The 17,940-nt window shown below is 40.4% G+C and overlaps 1 protein-coding gene across 7 annotated transcripts in view; it reads right to left on the bottom strand.

The window, feature by feature from the left end:
* Positions 1-17,940, bottom strand: part of LOC100380755 (astrotactin-1) — a 305,222-nt gene that overhangs the window by 130,928 nt on the left and 156,354 nt on the right. For all 7 annotated transcript variants that reach the window (XM_014140032.2, XM_014140031.2, XM_014140036.2 and 4 more), the window contains 3 exons: positions 16,840-17,006; positions 15,388-15,582; positions 5,592-5,719 (listed from right to left, as the gene is read on the bottom strand). In XM_014140032.2, the coding sequence (XP_013995507.1) occupies positions 5,592-5,719; positions 15,388-15,582; positions 16,840-17,006 (490 nt within the window). The remainder of the gene's footprint in view (positions 1-5,591; positions 5,720-15,387; positions 15,583-16,839; positions 17,007-17,940) is intronic.

Below are 17,940 nucleotides of genomic sequence, written 5' to 3'. Positions count from 1 at the left end.
CAAGTTTGTTTGTTCTTTACTTCTCCAAAGTCATGTACTCCAAAGCACACCTCAATTAAACTTTTGTTCAGCATCTGAAAACAGCTAGCAACACAAGAGGAAAGGAAATTGCAAATAAATCTATCAAACCTGACTGTAATGCTCACATTAACTGTTATGTCTTTGTGAATTCTTGAAGCTTTTAAACTATAGAGATAAGATATTGGTCAATAAAAGAAAAAGGACTGATGCAAAGGCCCAGAACCACGGGAAATACTCAACAAAACATCGGACACAAAAACCTGAGACAATGCACATGTACCGAATGGTAAGTGAGCTGAGCTGACAGTAGCTACTCATGGTTCCTGACCCATCCAGTAGGGAACTGCAACAGAAGTATAATAAGTAACACTGCAGGTCAAACCATGGCCCAGCCGAGGAATTACCAGATAATAAAACAATCAGGCCAAAGTCCAAATAACAGACGGGGGGATGCCCTGAAATAACCCTTTAAAGGCTGAAATGCAAGGGTTTCAAATATAGAATTATCCAGTAGACTGCCTTACTCTATAGCTATAGACAGACACAGAATCATATTCTATAAACAGTTACAGTAGCGGTTGTATGGAGAGGTGAGACAAAAAATGCATTGAACACTAACAGAAACCCCAGAAGGCATGACCTTCTTTCCTGCTACCCATTACTTCAAGAGCGAATAAAAATATAGATTATGTGGCGTCTCAATGCTGACACATTTAAAGGAAACCATTGTCTGGTCACTCAGTGAGGACAGTACACCCCTGAGGGATAACTAGCACAGACAATATAGAAATAATATAACTTCTATTCAGTTATGAGCATGTAACAACAAATATATGAACTTAACAGCTACACTTTATATTTTTATTAATTCATTTTGATTAATACGTTTTAAATCCAATTAAGTCCTTTGGTTTTAGACTCGTGGAGGCTGAGTAATTCATTTGGTTGAATGCCATTCCAGATGAATAATCATACCATTGTATTAATGAATCATGTGTGCTTTATTTGGTGGACCTGGGATTGATAACTACAGTACATGTGCACTTTATCTCTCTAAGATATAGGAGGAGTAAAGTAATGAGAGAATAATTCAAAGAAGTTACTCAGAACTGTAATGGATTCTAGTAACTGGATTATCAGAAATACAGAATGTGACCCAAACGGACAGTGACAAACGGACAAAGTTTGCTGCTCTTGTGTAATGTTGCATCTATTATCTGTAATCAACCCTGTTATTGCATCAAGATGATCCTTATCTGTCTGAGATTGATAAACTTTGTACGATTTCACGTTTATTTCCTATCAGTGCAAGACAGAAATTGACTTCCAGACATGAACGCACACACTCAGTCACACACACATGCACTAACACACACCAAAACAAAGAAAATAGGTAAGCCAGCAGCAAACCCGTGGAGGAAGACTCATTTTCTGGCTCTGTGTGAAAACTCTGATTGTTATTGGTATATGAAAGCTATTTTTCAGATGCTGGTTGAATCTGCATGCATTAAAGCAGCTTTTGGGAGAGTTTAGAACAGTGTATATAAACCTCTTTTTTTGGCCAGGAGGTCTACTAAGGGCTCCATTCAATCTGTAAAGTAGAAGCGTTACAGATTCCGCAATGTAAATGTAAAGGTCATTTCCGATTGAGACGACATATGCAGTATTTACCGTGAAGGCAGTCTGCTCTAAAACGGGAACATCGTCTTTAAATTTAAATCACGCTGTAAAGCTGAACTTCCGCAATGCCGATTGAATAGAGCCATAAATTAGATTGTGACGACCTGCCTGCAATGTAACCGGAAATGTCAACATCGATGCTGAGAGATTGTTGATTGGATTTATTGGGTTATTACAAATCTGAACCTGTCACTTTTGCTTTTGCTTCAAGACTTTACTTCAGGAGATTGTCTGCCCTGTATGCATGTAATAACACAAAGGAGATACAAACCCAGCATGTCAAAACTCCTGTGTCAGTCATTTTTCCTAACTGGCAACAGTACCCACTCCTTTGATGATCACAGGCATCTAATCTAGTGCTAGAGCACAAACGATTGACACTGTGTACTATTTCACCTGTGGTGTTTCCCGTTCTACCTCTCTGAATTGACACTTTTACTATACTCATTCAGACACACACACATTTTAGTCTATCTGAGCTGTGAGAACATGACAGCCAATGCCTTTGTGAGAGAGTTCCCTGAAGACAATCACTGAAATCCCAGCTGCCCTCCCAGCCCCCACAATACATACCATGACTGCCGGTCCTTCTTTTTGCTTTAAAAGCCAGAAGGACTGCTCCCTTTGTCCTTTTCTTCATCTTATGGGACATCTGCTTAGTGGCAGTGAAAGCGTACCTGCTTTCTGCTTTCCAATTAAATCAAGATGTATTTGCCTTTCAAAGCCTCACCTACCTCTCTTCTCCATTGGAATAATTGATGGAACCCACTGGCCTATGATGAATGACTTCCAACCCAGAGATGAATAGGAAGATGAATGCATTGCTCTAGCAGGGTTGGAGAGGTAGTGCAAGGAGTGCTGACATGGTGACAAATACACTGACCATGGCACCAACCTGCCTAAATCAGCAAGGGAGGGTGGCAACCGCTCAAGAGCACCACCAGGCACATCCTCATTGCCTCACTCCTGTCTCATGGACTATTAGCTAAGTTAGCAATTAAATGCCAGGTGCAGTAGATTCAGTGTTTCTGCTATAATACGATCAAAGTGAAAGGATGCATATACCGATAGACACATTCAGGATGGTGTATGTTCAGTTATATGCTGAAAAAGGAGAATAGCCTTTCTAAGGATCGACATTTCAGGTAACTTGAAAGATCAATACTACTGTGTAGGATTTCAGCCAGCATCAGATAGGCAATTCCCTCCATTGTGAAATCTAAATGACATCTGCAATGAATCACTCAGACGTTGACATTTACAGTATCTATTCCGAGTGTGCAAAACTGGTCAACAATACATAATTTTAACCAGTTTTTCTCACTGGGATGTTTCATGATGATACTTTGAGACTAGTGAGGTCAAAACTGTCATTTTCTCTTGACTATTCTGCATTTGACTATGCCACATTTTAGAACAGAGAGCAAAACCCAGGAATCACTGTACGTGAAAGGGCCCCAGTAATCCCATCCCCCTGTATGCATAAAAATGTATCCTACTGTGTAAGATAAACTCTAATAGAACTGTAGCTGCAGGACTAATACAGCATTATAGCCTGTATCCTAAATGACACCCTATTCTCTATATAGTGCACTACTTTTTTTATCAGTGCCTTATGGGCCCTGGTCAAAAGTAGTGCATTAATTGGGGAATAGAGTGCCATTTGGATCACAGCCTTATTGGGGCATGGTGCAGTGGTAATGGGATACTGTGCTGTGGCTCCCCTCCAGCCCACAGCAACCGTTGGATAAAAAAAGTTGTGCTTCACAGAGGGACAAGGCCCTGGGATGTGATGACAGCAGAAGATCCATTAAGATTATACTTTTCTAATATCCTCTGAAGTTTCCAATAAACTTTAAATCTTAACAGATGCCAATCTGTCCTTATTGATTGTTCATTACTTTGGAAATAACCTTGGAAATGTGGTTTAGAGTGAGGTACACTGTAGTGTCTAAGCCATCTTCTTTGAGAGGTCATATAAAACATCTAAATCCTTAACATTACTGTGGATTCCCAAATATAAAAGGTGATGGCATCTCCCACAAAAGACCGCAATTACTATGGATTTTGTTTTTCACACCACTGGACGCATCGGGCCAGTTGCATCCAAACATAGGTACCATAGTTACCGTAATAATTGTATAGTACCAAAGGTACTACTGGATGGTTACAGTATATATACAAAAGTATGTGAACACCCCTTAAAATGAGTGGATTCGGCAAATTCAGCCACACTCGTTGCTGGCAGGTGTATAAAATTTTGCACACAGCCATGCAACCTCCATAGACAAACATTGGCAGTAGAATGACCTTACTGAAGAACTCAGTGACTTTCAACGTGGCACCATCATAGAATGGGGTGTAAAGCTCTCCGCCATTGGGCTCTGGAGCAGTGGAAATGCGTTCTCTGGAGTGATGAATCACGCTTCACGATCTGGCAGTCTGAAGGACAAATCTGGGTTTGGCGGATGCCAGGAGAATGCTACCTGCCACAATGCGTAGTGCCAACTGTAAAGTTTGGTGGAGGAGGAATAATGATCTGGGGCTGTTTTTCATGGTTCTGGCTAGGACCCTTAGTTCCACTGAACGGAAATCTTAACGCTACAGCATACAATGACATTCTAGACAATTTTGTGCTTTCTTACTTTGTGGCAACAGTTTGGGGAAGGCCTATTCCTGTTTTAGTATGACAATGCCCCCGTAGACAAAGCAAGGTCCATACAGAAATGGTTTGTCGAGATCGATGTGGAAGAACTTGACTGGCCTGCACAGAGCCCTGACCTCAACTCCAACACCTTTGGGGCGAATTGGAATGCCGACTGCGAGCCAGGTCTTATCGCCCAAGATCAGTGGCCGACCTCAGTAACGCTCTTGTAGCTGAATGTCTTTAAGACAACCATTATATTGTACTGACTACTGAATGACAGTACTGCAGCATACTGTATGGTCACAGCTTCACAGTTTTCACAGCACATATCTAACCATTGGTTGGGCGTACATCCGTTTTTATTTTTACATTTACAGATAAAAGGAAGATCAGTGTCTTTCCATTTCCAGGAAATTGGATGGAATGGGATTTCTCTCAAGTTGAGTAACCCAAATGTTAAATATTCTGTTAAGCTCCCTGTGCAGTAATGTTGAATTGGGCAGTAAAATATTTAATTGGTCAGTAAAATGTTGCACAGCACAACATCAGCAGCAAATGGGAGATGTGAATGGAATGATGAAAGATGCATTACATTGAAGCCTGAGTCATTTGGTTGGAGCAGGGAGGAATCTTTCCTCTGTTAATGAGGGTGTTTTAGATAGAACCTCTGTATTCTGTCCAAACGGCACAGCTGGCATCATGTAGTGTGGAGAAGCACCAGACAGAATTCTGATCTGACAACAGTAGCACAATCCAAATCACCCCTTTTCATCATGAAAAATTATTTTGTTAATATCTTCCCCCATTTCCTTCCAGTTCATTATTTACTTGATTATCTGCTTGGTAACATGGCGTACTGTGTGAATGTGGATTGTGCAGTGTGCTTGATGCAATCACACACGTTTTGAAAAGGTTGTTGAAGGTTGATGTGGATGTCGTGCATGTTTTATGGAAATACAATCAAGGTTATATGACAATACGGTTGTCAAGAGAAAAACAATATATTTCAAATTGCAGTGGTTCAAAAGCACCATTCTTTTTTGGTGGAAAACTATTTTTATTGAAAACAATTGACCCTCATGCAGCAAGTCATGCTGTACTTCAGTACATGTACTGTACCTTCCATATCTGTTTGCATAGTTTCAATATGCTCAACATCAAAAAGCAACATATGGTTAATGATTAAAACATATGCTACTAAATGTACATACTCATATCATACATTGATTCTGTAAACTTCTACCTGTGAGATAGTCTGGATCAGGGACTGGGTCTGACAGCTCTTCGTGGCACTGCACGTCGGTTGGCACTGATGCCACCACCATGCCATCTGGGAGCTGCTGCTCGATGCCTCGGGCAAAGTTCTTCTGCCTGGATTAAGGATGAGACAACAGCCTATTTAGAGCCCCACAATTACTCACCCATCCAACTAGGCCTTACGAGGGAGACAGGGAATAAGGCAAAGAAGAGACTGTACCTGCGTCCCAAATTTCACCCTATTCGTTATACCGTGCACTACATTTGAACAGCTCCCTATGGACCCAGTGCAAAAGTACTGCACTACATGGAACACGGTGCTATTTGGGACGCAGACACAGCTACCAAGAGCTTATGAGGGCCTACAGAGAGAATAAGGCAGAGAAGAGCCAGTGTCAATCATGAGCACATTGCAAAGCAGTATCTTCTGAAGTGAAGAGGAAAGTCAGCAACTCTTGGAGAAAAGTGGAAGATAATATAAAATATTATTGTTAAAACCAACATGTTTCAGCCCATAGCCTTCATTAATTTTTATTCTAGCAGATCGTTAAGAGAAAATCTGTAGGAAATATATGAGCATGCACGGAAGAATCAGAGACATCGAAAATGTCATTTTTCATTATGTTAAATGTCCTTTTATTCTGTGATTCTCCAGTTCCAAACCTGATATGCTAATGTATTCATGTTAAATACTGCTCTTCCTGGTATACTCATCCCTGTCTCTGCTCACTAAATTCATTCATTACAATAGTGGTAATCTCCACTCCAAAGGGACCATTTGAAAGTTTGAAAAAGAGTAGATCTTAAAGGGCAAATGACTTTGAATTGAATATGAATAAACGGTATTGTTGCTACATCTTTCATTTGTCCTATAAAAGGATCAGCGAGGAACCTGAAAGTTATATGAAAGCATTATTGCTTTATGCTGACTTTTCTGCATTCATGGTAAGAGACACTGGTGAAGATTTGAGTTTGAAAGGTGATCCTTAATCTAAAAATCTTGGATTTTCCTAGAAAGCCTGAATCATGAATAACCACATGTACTGCATGAGGATACCCGTTACAATGGTTTTGGAACAGACAAATAATGAAAGCCAATCCATACAATAGTGATATAACTTGTGGGGACAACTTTATCAAAAGAAAACACACACACCCAAAAAACACACAAATAGCTGAGCAATGGCTCTGTACAGTACATCTACAGTATATCTACTCATATTAAGTCGATTCTTCTGACTTGAAGGTTAACAGCCACATCTAATTTAGAAACCAAGAATAAACAGCATTATCTTAAAATACCCAAAATACAACTTTCCATAATTGGGTTGAAACAGGAAAGGGATGGGATGCAGTTAAAAACCCCTCCTATTATTCATCTATTGAAAGGACCATTTTGTTATTTCCACATTCCAAACACAAATGTCTGTCTTGAAGCAAAAATACTCCCAGCATCACACTCCCATGACTAAATATACTGCTAAAAAAAATAAAGGGAACACTTAAACAACACATCCTAGATCTGAATGAAAGAAATAATCTTATTAAATACTTTTTTCTTTACATAGTTGAATGTGCTGACAACAAAATCACACAAAAATAATCAATGGAAATCCAATTTATCAACCCATGGAGGTCTGGATTTGGAGTCACACTCAAAATTAAAGTGGAAAACCACACTACAGGCTGATCCAACTTTGATGTAATGTCCTTAAAACAAGTCAAAATGAGGCTCATTAGTGTATGTGGCCTCCACGTGCCTGTATGACCTCCCTACAACGCCTGGGCATGCTCCTGATGAGGTGGCGGATGGTCTCCTGAGGGATCTCCTCCCAGACCTGGACTAAAGCATCCGCCAACTCCTGGACAGTCTGTGGTGCAACGTGGCATTGGTGGATGGAGCGAGACATGATGTCCCAGATGTGCTTAATTGGATTCAGGTCTGGGGAACGGGCGGGCCAGTCCATAGCATCAAAGCCTTCCTCTTGCAGGAACTGCTGACACACTCCAGCCATATGAGGTCTAGCATTGTCTTGCATTAGGAGGAACCCACGGCCAACCGCACCAGCATATGGTCTCACAAGGGGTCTGAGGATCTCATCTCGGTACCTAATGGCAGTCAGGCTACCTCTGGCGAGCACATGGAGGGCTGTGCGGCCCCCAAAAGAAATGCCACCCCACACCATGACTGACCCACCGCCAAACCGGTCATGCTGGAGGATGTTGCAGGCAGCGTCTCCAGACTCTGTCACGTCTGTCACGTGCTCAGAGTCACAACCCCCACCTGTGGACGTCGGGCCCTCATACGACCCTCATGGAGTCTGTTTCTGACCGTTTGAGCAGACACATGCACATTTGTGGCCTGCTGGAGGTCATTTTGCAGGGCTCTGGCAGTGCTTCTCCTGCTCCTCCTTGCACAAAGGCGGAGGTAGCGGTCCTGCTGCTGGGTTGTTGCCCTCCTACGGCCTCCTCCACGTCTCCTGATGTACTGGCCTGTCTCCTGGTAGCGCCTCCATGCTCTGGACACTACGCTGACAGACACAGCAAACTTTCTTGCCACAGCTCGCATTGATTTGCCATCCTGGATGAGCTGCACTACCTGAGCCACATGTGTGGGTTGTAGACTCCGTCTCATGCTACCACTAGAGTGAAAGCACCGCCAGCATTCAAAAGTGACCAAAACATCAGCCGGGAAGCATAGGAACTGAGAAGTGGTCTGTGGTCCCCACCTGCAGAACCACTCCTTTATTGGGGGTGTCTTGCTAATTGCCTATAATTTCCACCTGTTGTCTATTCCATTTGCACAACAGCATGTGAAATTTATTGTCAATCAGTGTTGCTTCCTAAGTGGACAGTTTGATTTCACAGAAGTGTGATTGACTTGGAGTTACATTGTGTTGTTTAAGTGTTCCCTTTATTTTTTTGAGCAGTGTATATTCTTACAACCACCTCTGAAATAATCATTTATCCCTTGAAGTAACAAATTAGAAAAGGTTTTCATAACTGTAAACTGCAATCCATAGCAGTGCCAGTGACAAATATACTTGAGCTTTTAGGGACTTAGAGCTAGCAGGAAATGGATGTAACTGTAAAATGGATGTGCATATATAGCTAAAATCTAGTGTGAAAATTAAACCTGGGCCCATATCCACAAAGCATGTTAAAGCTGTTTCAAGACAAAAAAACTCCCAGCTCAGAGTAGGTTTTAGGATAATGTTAAGACACTGCCCAGACAAACTCTGAGACAGGAGTAAAATCAACTCATAAACGTTTATCTCTGCTGGTAATCACGACAGTTTGAGGTACTGCAATAATGGCGAATAACCAATCGTGATGAGGCCTCGCCAGCTATGAACGCTAAAGCACGCTTCAGACAACCACGCCGAATGTGACTGTAAATGAAATGTTTGATATCATTTTCACCTGACACCATCACTTTGCCTACTCTTAAATATTGCCTAATATGTTGGCATGCATAACCTTTTTTAAACCAATTCTACTGGATGGTAAATGCTGCATTTTTACGATATGACCATTATATCAACACACTCGCCACTCCCGTTTAACAACTCTAAATCGCTTTGGCCCAGTATGCATCAAGTGACTTGCGATAATCAAATCAAATGTTATTTGTCACATGCGCCGAATACAACAGATGTAAACCTTACAGTGAAATGCTTACATACAAACCCTTAACCAACATTGCAGTTAAGAAAAGACCTAAAAAAAAGTAACAAATAAAAGTAACAAATAGTTAAAGAGCAGCAGTAAAATAACAATACCGAGGCTATATACAGGGGGTACCGGTACAGAGTCATTGTGCAGGGGCACCGGTGTCGAGGTAATTGAGGTAATATGTACATGTAGTTAGAGTTATTACAGTGACTATGCATACACTACCGGTCAAAAATGTGGACACACCTACTCATTCAAGGATTTTCTCTATTTTTACTATTTACTACATTGTAGAATAATAGTGAAGAAATCAAAACTATGAATTAACAGATATGGAATCATGTAGTAACCAAAAAAGTGTTTGGTTACAAATCAAAATATATTTTATATTTGAGATTCTTCAAATAGCCACACTTTGCCTTGATGACATCTTTGCACACTCTTGGCATTCTCTCAACCAGCTGCATGAGGTAGACACATGGAATTAATTTCAATTAACAGGTGTGCCTTCTTCAAAGTTCATTTGTGGAATTTCTTTCCTTCTTATTAATGCATTTGAGCCAATCACTTGTGTTGTAACAAGGTAGGGGGTATACAGAGGATATACCTATTTGGTAAAAGACCAAGTCCATATTATGGCAAGAAGAGCTCAAATAAGCAAAGAGAAACAACAGTCCATCATTACTTTAAGACATGAAGTTCAGTCAATCCGGAAAATTTCAAGAACTTTTAAAGTTTATTCAAGTGCAGTCGCAAAAACCATCAAGCGCTATGAAGAAACTGGCTATCATGAGGATCGCCAAAGGAATGGAAGACCCAGAGTTATCTCTGCTGCAGAGGATAAGTTCATTAGAGTTACCAGCCTCAGAAATTGCAGCCCAAATAAATGCTTCACAGAGTTCAAGTAACAGACACATCTCAAAATCAACTGTTCAGAGGAGACTGTGTGAATCAGGCCTTCATGGTCAAATTGCTGCAAAGAAATCACTACTAAAGGACACAAATAAGAAGAAGAGACTTGCTTGGGCCAAGAAACATGAGCAATGGACATTAGGCCGGTGGAAATTTGTCCTTTGGTCTGGAGTCAAAATTGGAGATTTTTGATTCCAACCTCCGTGTCTTTGTGAGGCGTGGTGTACGTGAACGGATGATCTCTGCATGTGTATTTCCCACCGTAAATTATGGAGGAGGAGGTGTTATGGTGTGGGGGTGCTTTGCTAGTGACACTGTCTGTGAGTTATTTAAAATTCAAGGCACACTTAACCAGCATGGCTACCACAGCATTCTGCAGCGATACGCCATCCCATCTGGTTTGGGCTTAGTGGGACTATAATTTGTTTTTCAACAGGACAATGACCAAACACACCTCCAGGCTGTGTAAGGGCTATTTTACCAAGAAAGAAATTGATGGAGTGCTGCATCAGATGACCTGGCCTCCACAATCCCCCGACCTCAACCAAATTGAGATGGTTTGGGATGAGTCGGACCGCAGAGTGAAGGAAAATCAGCCAACAAGTGCTCAACATATGTGGGAACTCCTTCAAGACTTTTGGAAAAACACTCCAGGTGAAGCTGGTCTAGAGAATGCCAAAGGTGTGCAAAACTGTCATCAAGGCAAAGGGTGACTATTTGAACAATCTCTAATATGAAATATATTGATTTGTTAAACACTTTTTTGGTTACTACTGTACATGATTCCATATGTGTTATATTAATAGTTTTGATGTCTTCCTTATTATTCTACAATGTAGAAAATAGTCAAAATAAAGAAAAACCCTTGAATGAGTAGGTGCGTCCAAACCTTTGACTGGTACTGTATCAAAATAATATTTTAACAACTCCAACTGCATGTGGCGCAGGAACCACTGACTCGCTGCATTTTTGTATTATCAAGACACCTGCTGGTAACTCTTAACTGGTTAGGACAGCTAATGCATGAGGTCTCCTAATTATGTTGATTAGGTGGGACTCTTATGACAAAAGAGGCTTCATGCATAGCTTTTCTTTTTACCCATAAGAGTAGGAGTAAAATGTCTCTATTCTCAGCACTTACAACCAATTTTCTACTCTGAGACACTATGTGGATGAGGACACTGACCTTCTATTGGAAACACTGCAATAATGTATGCCATTTCATTTGTATTGCCATTCCATGGACAGGGGTAAGGAAGAGAAACACATTGTTAACAGTAATTAAAAGCATGGAAATTAGACTCACACAAATCAAATATGCTGCTTTAGGCATAGTATAACAATGCTTATCGCTTGAGCAAAGGAACTAGAGAAAAGGTACGGATAATGCACCTTGGGCCTTGAAGGTGGAATGGTTTTAATGTGCCATTGTCGTTAATTAGTATTGTCAAAAAGGAGGTATACCGGTATGAAATATGTGATTGTTAAACTGGCTTAAAGCCAAGTCCATATTAGCATAGTTAACTGCCAAACTTTATCACAAATTACTTTTCCTGTGACCTCAAAATGTAAGAGCACAAAAAAAAGTATGAAAATGTCTGCACTCAAGTAAGTAGCTCTGGATAAGAACATCTGCTAAAATGACTAAAATGTCAAATGTAAATATAATTTAGTGAGTTTCTTTAGACTTTGGTCTCTAACAAACAACAATTAAAAGTAGAATTTTGAACTATTTTAATCAAATTATAATCAGTTGTGGGATGAGATGAGCATGGATGTCAAAAAACGATTTCAGTTTCTTTCAAGATCTGACAAACTAAAGTAAAAATTGTATTTTGGGGTTTCAGGATTTCAGCCAACTTTGTAATTTCAACTATGACATACCTCAACCACAGTCCTTTTGATTGACATTGAAACTTTTTTTTTGGGGGGGGGGTTCGCTCATATCTGACGACAAGTGATGGAATGACCCTTGGGTGGAATCTTTACAGGGTCCAATAATAGAGGCAATGGCCTCCAGTTTCAATATAATCAATCTAGCTCAGACAGACATTTTATATTTTAATTAAACGAGTAGATTAAGGTGTTCCTCCTCTGAGGGCGTGAGAGGAGACACCCCACCAAGTAGTTTGGGAATGTGGTCTTAATCATGATACCAAGCAGGGCCTGATGAGAACAAAGGGCACTAAAATATTAATTAAAACCTGCTCTAAGCATGTTGTGTGGAGGAGTGAGAGAGAGAGAGAGCAAGGACAGCAAAGAACAAGGAGCCAAAGGGGAGAAATAATGAGAAGAGGTTGCCTTTTTAACTCACATTATTCTAATAGTCTTCATTGCCTCCCTCAGAGACACTGAGATCTAGCAGTGGGACATCGCATCACTGCAAAGTCTCTACACATCTCAGCTGAGATCCCATCCCATCTCCCTCTCTATGCTCAAGAGAAGAACAAAATGTAATGGAATATTCCCTTATATGTGCCTTTGATATAAAACTCTGTGTCTAGGCTGGTCTCAGCCACATAAAAGCTCCGGCTAAGATTGTGTGACACCTCTTATTTACCTCCAATCCTCCACAGAAAACTCTGAAACTTTTGAAATAATAATTACCAAGCCAACTCTGAAATTCAGCCGGGTAGCATGAGCGATTCTGACAACGACATCTACCTTTTTAAAAACATGAAAAGTTTTTCAGAGGCTGGTGAGCATGAAAGCAGAGCCCACAGCCCTGTGTGGATAGAATCAGACGCAGCTCTGTGGCACAGCCTGGAGCCTGGCCATCCAGCACGCTCTGCTCCCGCTGACTGGGTACAGGCTAGCCTCATCTTATTCCAGCAACACCGGCTGTGAAGAGCCAGTGGGTACCTGCTCACTCTGCTAGATGTGTCCTTTAATTTCCTTCCTTTTGTTGTTCTAGCCAGACTAAATAAAAAGGTAGGGGTAGGATGCCTCTTTTTCAAATAAATAAAAGATCAACAGTCAAACTTGACTCAGAGGGAATGTGCATATTTTGTCTAGTTTGTGAAACACTCCGTGTACAGTAGAGTGTGGAAGAGTTGAGCTTGGGAGTATGAAGAACCAAGCATCCATTTCTACCCAGCAGCTATGTACTGTATGTGGTTTCTGTGCTTTTCAGAAATTTGAAAATAGTCATAGTTGAAGTTCCATTACTTTTTACACATTACATTAATGATTAGACAGTGTTAAAATGTCATATTCTTGCCTTTCATTCGTTTACTGTCAAAGAGTGAAACAGATGCTTTGTTACACTCCAGAACCGTGGGTTGGGGCTCTGAAGAAGCGCCAATGAAGCTCCAAGCACCAGGCTGGTGTGAGTATGAGACAGAATAATATAGTTTTTTTCTCTACTTTTTTCCAGGAAAGACTTTGATAACGTCTCTCATGGTGACTCTCTTTGTAAACCATCCATGAGTCCCACAATAACTTATTCCTTTCCATGGGGTGTCAGTAAATGGCCAACATTTTATTTATAGTGTTACATTTGATTTACCTATATAATGTAAAGACTATACTTCAAGGCAATATACATTTTGAAGTTGGTTTGGCCATTTTCTCCTTTGAAATAATCCAAATCTGTAACATTAGCATTTTTTTCTAATTGAGAGACTGTTCATTCATACTTTTCTAGATTAAATTTGAAATTCCCTGCACTGCTACATCAGCAGTAATATTTACATCCCAGCACTATTCCTCCTATGTATCAAAGTTGACTATTTCCTTTAGTTTCCAATTAATTTTCACATCAGTATGGCATTCTTGTGAGGCTTAATGAACCCACCAGTGCAGACCCTTTGTTCATTGCACATTCAAAGTTTTATCTGCTCCAATTAAGGTCCATTACACCAAACTGGCTCCTGGTCACTTTTAATTCACTTTTTGCCATCTTGTATAATTAGGGTTTGCATTAACTATGGCTCCCCAAAGAGGCTTTCTCCAGTGCTGTGTCTGCCTGCACTCTGCACAGGAGCATTTGGTGCTTTTCAAAGTCTGTCTGAAACCCTGGCTGTCTCTCCCAGTGCTTTCAAAATGAGGAGATCAGAGCATTTGAGATTTAGCTACTTGATGATATTAACTTTCCCTCGTTCACCTTCCTCTAGCACTCATGTGACATATTGTAAGTGGATGAACTGCCTCCGGCTGCGGGATCCATGTGCACCCAAATTAAATTTCAGGTCCGCAGATTATTTCCGTGACCTTCTGACTTCCTGACTTCAGCGGAAAGGAAGCATCGTGAGTGGACGATGGTAATTAAGCAGCCTTCAAAGCATGCTGCCACAGAACTAATTCACAAACATCAAAACAGGGACTGCTGTGCATTTTGTTAGATACTGCAAGCATATCTTTAGATCCTCATTCCCAGGATACACTGTATTTATATTGACATGAAATGTGGTATCATTATGATCATTTTCATTGTGGAGGGAAGAGTACATTTGAAATATGCCATACATATTTAATCTTCTGAGTTCATTAATCGCTCACCTTGCTTTAGTCTACTATACATCTCTACATGTAAAATAAAATCCATAAATGCATTTCCTCCACCGGTGGACCAGTTAAGCAACTATGAATCAATCATTAATCATTCTTATACCATGGCATTGTTGAATAGTTGTTTCTGATTGGCTTGATGGGCATTCGAGGTCGTGCATTATTTCCCTATAACACATGGTATATTTGCAAGGTAGAAATCAATGGCTATAGTTCATTCTTACATGTTCTATGTTTGAGCTGCTTTTGAAAGCAAAAGTCGAATTGGAAACATTATTGGCATTGTTAAATTCAATTTTCATAACAGCAAGCTAGGACTGATGGTTTGGTTAGCTAAGCTAGCAAGTCTGTTTGTTTGGTTACCTTTGCAACTACAGTCGCTTTCTAGTAAACTAGCTAGCTACTTCAGTGGATGTCGAACACATTTCTAGTGGCAAATGAGCACATTTCTAGCAGCAATGTGTTAAATTATAGCCATTGTATATAAGGGATAATCAACTCGTGGCTCAAAAGTTCTCCGGAAAAGAATGCAACTCAGTGGAAGGTAAGTTCCACTCGGCTAGCGCGTCGTGGAACACACCTTCCACATCGTTTATTATTTTCCATAGAACACATAGCCTCTTGTTGATTATCCCTTAACCTATTTTATACTTGAGATAAAACCCATGACACAACTCATACAATACCTGAAGGTAGCTTTGAGGATCTGACCAGAGATGATTTCCTTGGTATGGTTGTTGTAGCCATAGAAGAGGTCCCCGAAAAAGGTTTGGTTGGCTGGGATGTCAGCTGTCTCCCCACAGTCCAGTCCCTCAGTACAGGCTTCAGACAAGGGCTGGCAAGAACGACCATCTTGACCTCTCTTGTAATCCTCAATACAGCTACAACGGCAACCAGAAAAAAACAATGGTAGCAGTGTGAGCTGAGCGTTTAATGTGTTCTTACATTATATTAAATTAGATTGTTTAATCTAGATTAAACATGTAGCTTCTGATACATATAGTCATATTCAGGGTTTAAACCAAATTCTGTTTGAATTGAAGTCAATACTGGGATAAAAACTAGGTTGTTTTTTACTTCTACTGGATTTGATTGAATAAGTTACTTTGTCACTGATTGAAGAGTGCATGAAATTCCATCTTAACATTATGTAAACATCACTTTAGCTAGCTATGAGGATTATTTCTTTATTTTACTTGTGTTCATGGTTCACTAGTTACTCAGAAGTGCACCTCTTTATGACAGAGTTCAAGGGGATACACAAAATAGGCCTCACGAATCTAGTGTGCTGATCAATTCTATGTTTGTTCTATTGTGCTATTAAATCAATTCAGTGAACACAAACCCCACATTTCATTTTTCAAAAAGGAAATAATTCAAACAGTGTGAGTTTTCTCAAGACTCTTCATATTTATGACATTTTGACATCCCAGTGTCTAGCGAGCTCTGTAAAATGTATCAAAAGGCAATACGAAAAACGGCCAGGGATTAAACTGAAAGAAGCTTTCTTCATGATGGCATTGTTCTTTCCACAGGAAAGTGTTATTAAAGAGGGTTAGATATGTCTTAATGCAGTCCTAATGCACATGGCATACTGTATAAACTGGTTCACTTTCTCTGTCATATTATCATGTGTCATATGATAGAAAATGACATGTTTGCCACCTACAATCATAAAGACTTTAGTAGTCAGGAGAAGACTTGACACAGACTAAAATAGAGGTCAAAAGATCCTTCTGTTTTAAGAGACAACCTCTCCAAGGGGAAGAGACAACTCACTCTGAGTGACTAACGCACTGCACAGCTGACATTTAAAATACTTACTGCTGCACTTTCTTTTCCTACTAAATCTATGTCATGACAATGCCTGACAATCACCAGGAATCTACTGAGGTGAAAAAGAAGGACATACTAGTAATTTCATGGCATTGTTTAAATGTTCTACCATGTACAATTCAATCCTTTTATACACTTTAGGATATGACAGTTCAGTGTCATGCAATGTCAGCTCAGTGCCACAGAGACAAGGCCATGGGCCCATAGGGATGGCACAGTATGGGACCTGGTCAAAACTAGTGTACTATGAAGAGAATAGGTTGCCATTTGGAACAAATCCAAGTCCTGTGGTGTTCTCTCACCCGCAGAACATCTGTATGTTGTAGAGGGTGGGGTCGTCCTCCAGGGGGGCGAGCTGCTGGAGGCACAGTTGTTCACAGCCTCCGTTGAAGCCATCAGAGCAATCAATGCCAATGTGGTGGTCGTAGCAGCCTGTGCCATCCTTCATAGGGCTCAGTCCCGGAGGGCACTACAAGTAGTGGGAATAAAGGATAAAGGATGTCACAGATTGTCAAAAACAATAGGGCTACAGATGAATCAAAATAATATGAGATGTGATCTGATTTTAGTTCACACAGAAATAAGTAGAGATCAGAAACATCCAGATCCCATGTGTGTGTACGAATTATAGAAAAGGGGGAAAAGCAAAATTAGAGAACTTTTGGAAAAACCAAGGTAAAGGCTTTGATTACATTTTCCCAAATAACATTCTGTAAACTCTTTCACACCACAAAGGACGTGCTGCTAACCAAGATATATGAGGCACAAAGGTAGCATAAATTCACAGAGGCCTGCAGAACTTCTACAACTCCACACCTGCATCCATAGTTACAAAGACTCCCCTGTGCCTCCCAAAGCATTTTTTCAGAGGCCTGTGAACCCAAATTCACATGATGTTCTCTGTAAGCCATTCCTTCAAAGGGGACTTTGATGGGATGATACTTAACAAGGCATCCCTGCCTGGAGAAAAGAGAAAAAAGCTATGTTTGCCTTCAAGCAATAAGGAAGCATAAGCGACAATATATTTATTTATTTCCTCTTCAAAGCCTCCAGTGCCCATCGACCCTGGCATCATGACATCCTAACACTAGTCTGTGTTAGACAGGTTGAAAGAGTAACCCTGTAGGGAATTTAACCTGTTGCTTTTGTTTTTACAGGATCGTATGAGAAAGAGTTTGGACCTAACACCAAGTCACAAATTATTTGATTATGACCAATATATTCAGACGTAAAGATTTTACAGACTTGCGGTAGGCTATGTTTGAAGCGAAGCTCTATGTGGATGGATCATACATACTACATGATAACCTAGCATGAGACTCATAACCAAGGGGTGATGAGGAAATTAACAGCCATGAAATAAATATTTTTTTTTCACCATAGGGATGAAGGGAAAAACATTA

Source organism: Salmo salar, chromosome ssa14, assembly GCF_905237065.1.
Source record: "Salmo salar chromosome ssa14, Ssal_v3.1, whole genome shotgun sequence".
Lineage (NCBI taxonomy): Eukaryota > Metazoa > Chordata > Actinopteri > Salmoniformes > Salmonidae > Salmo > Salmo salar.
The sequence above is the reverse complement of the archived record's forward strand: the minus strand, read 5'-3'. Positions and strand labels throughout refer to the sequence as shown.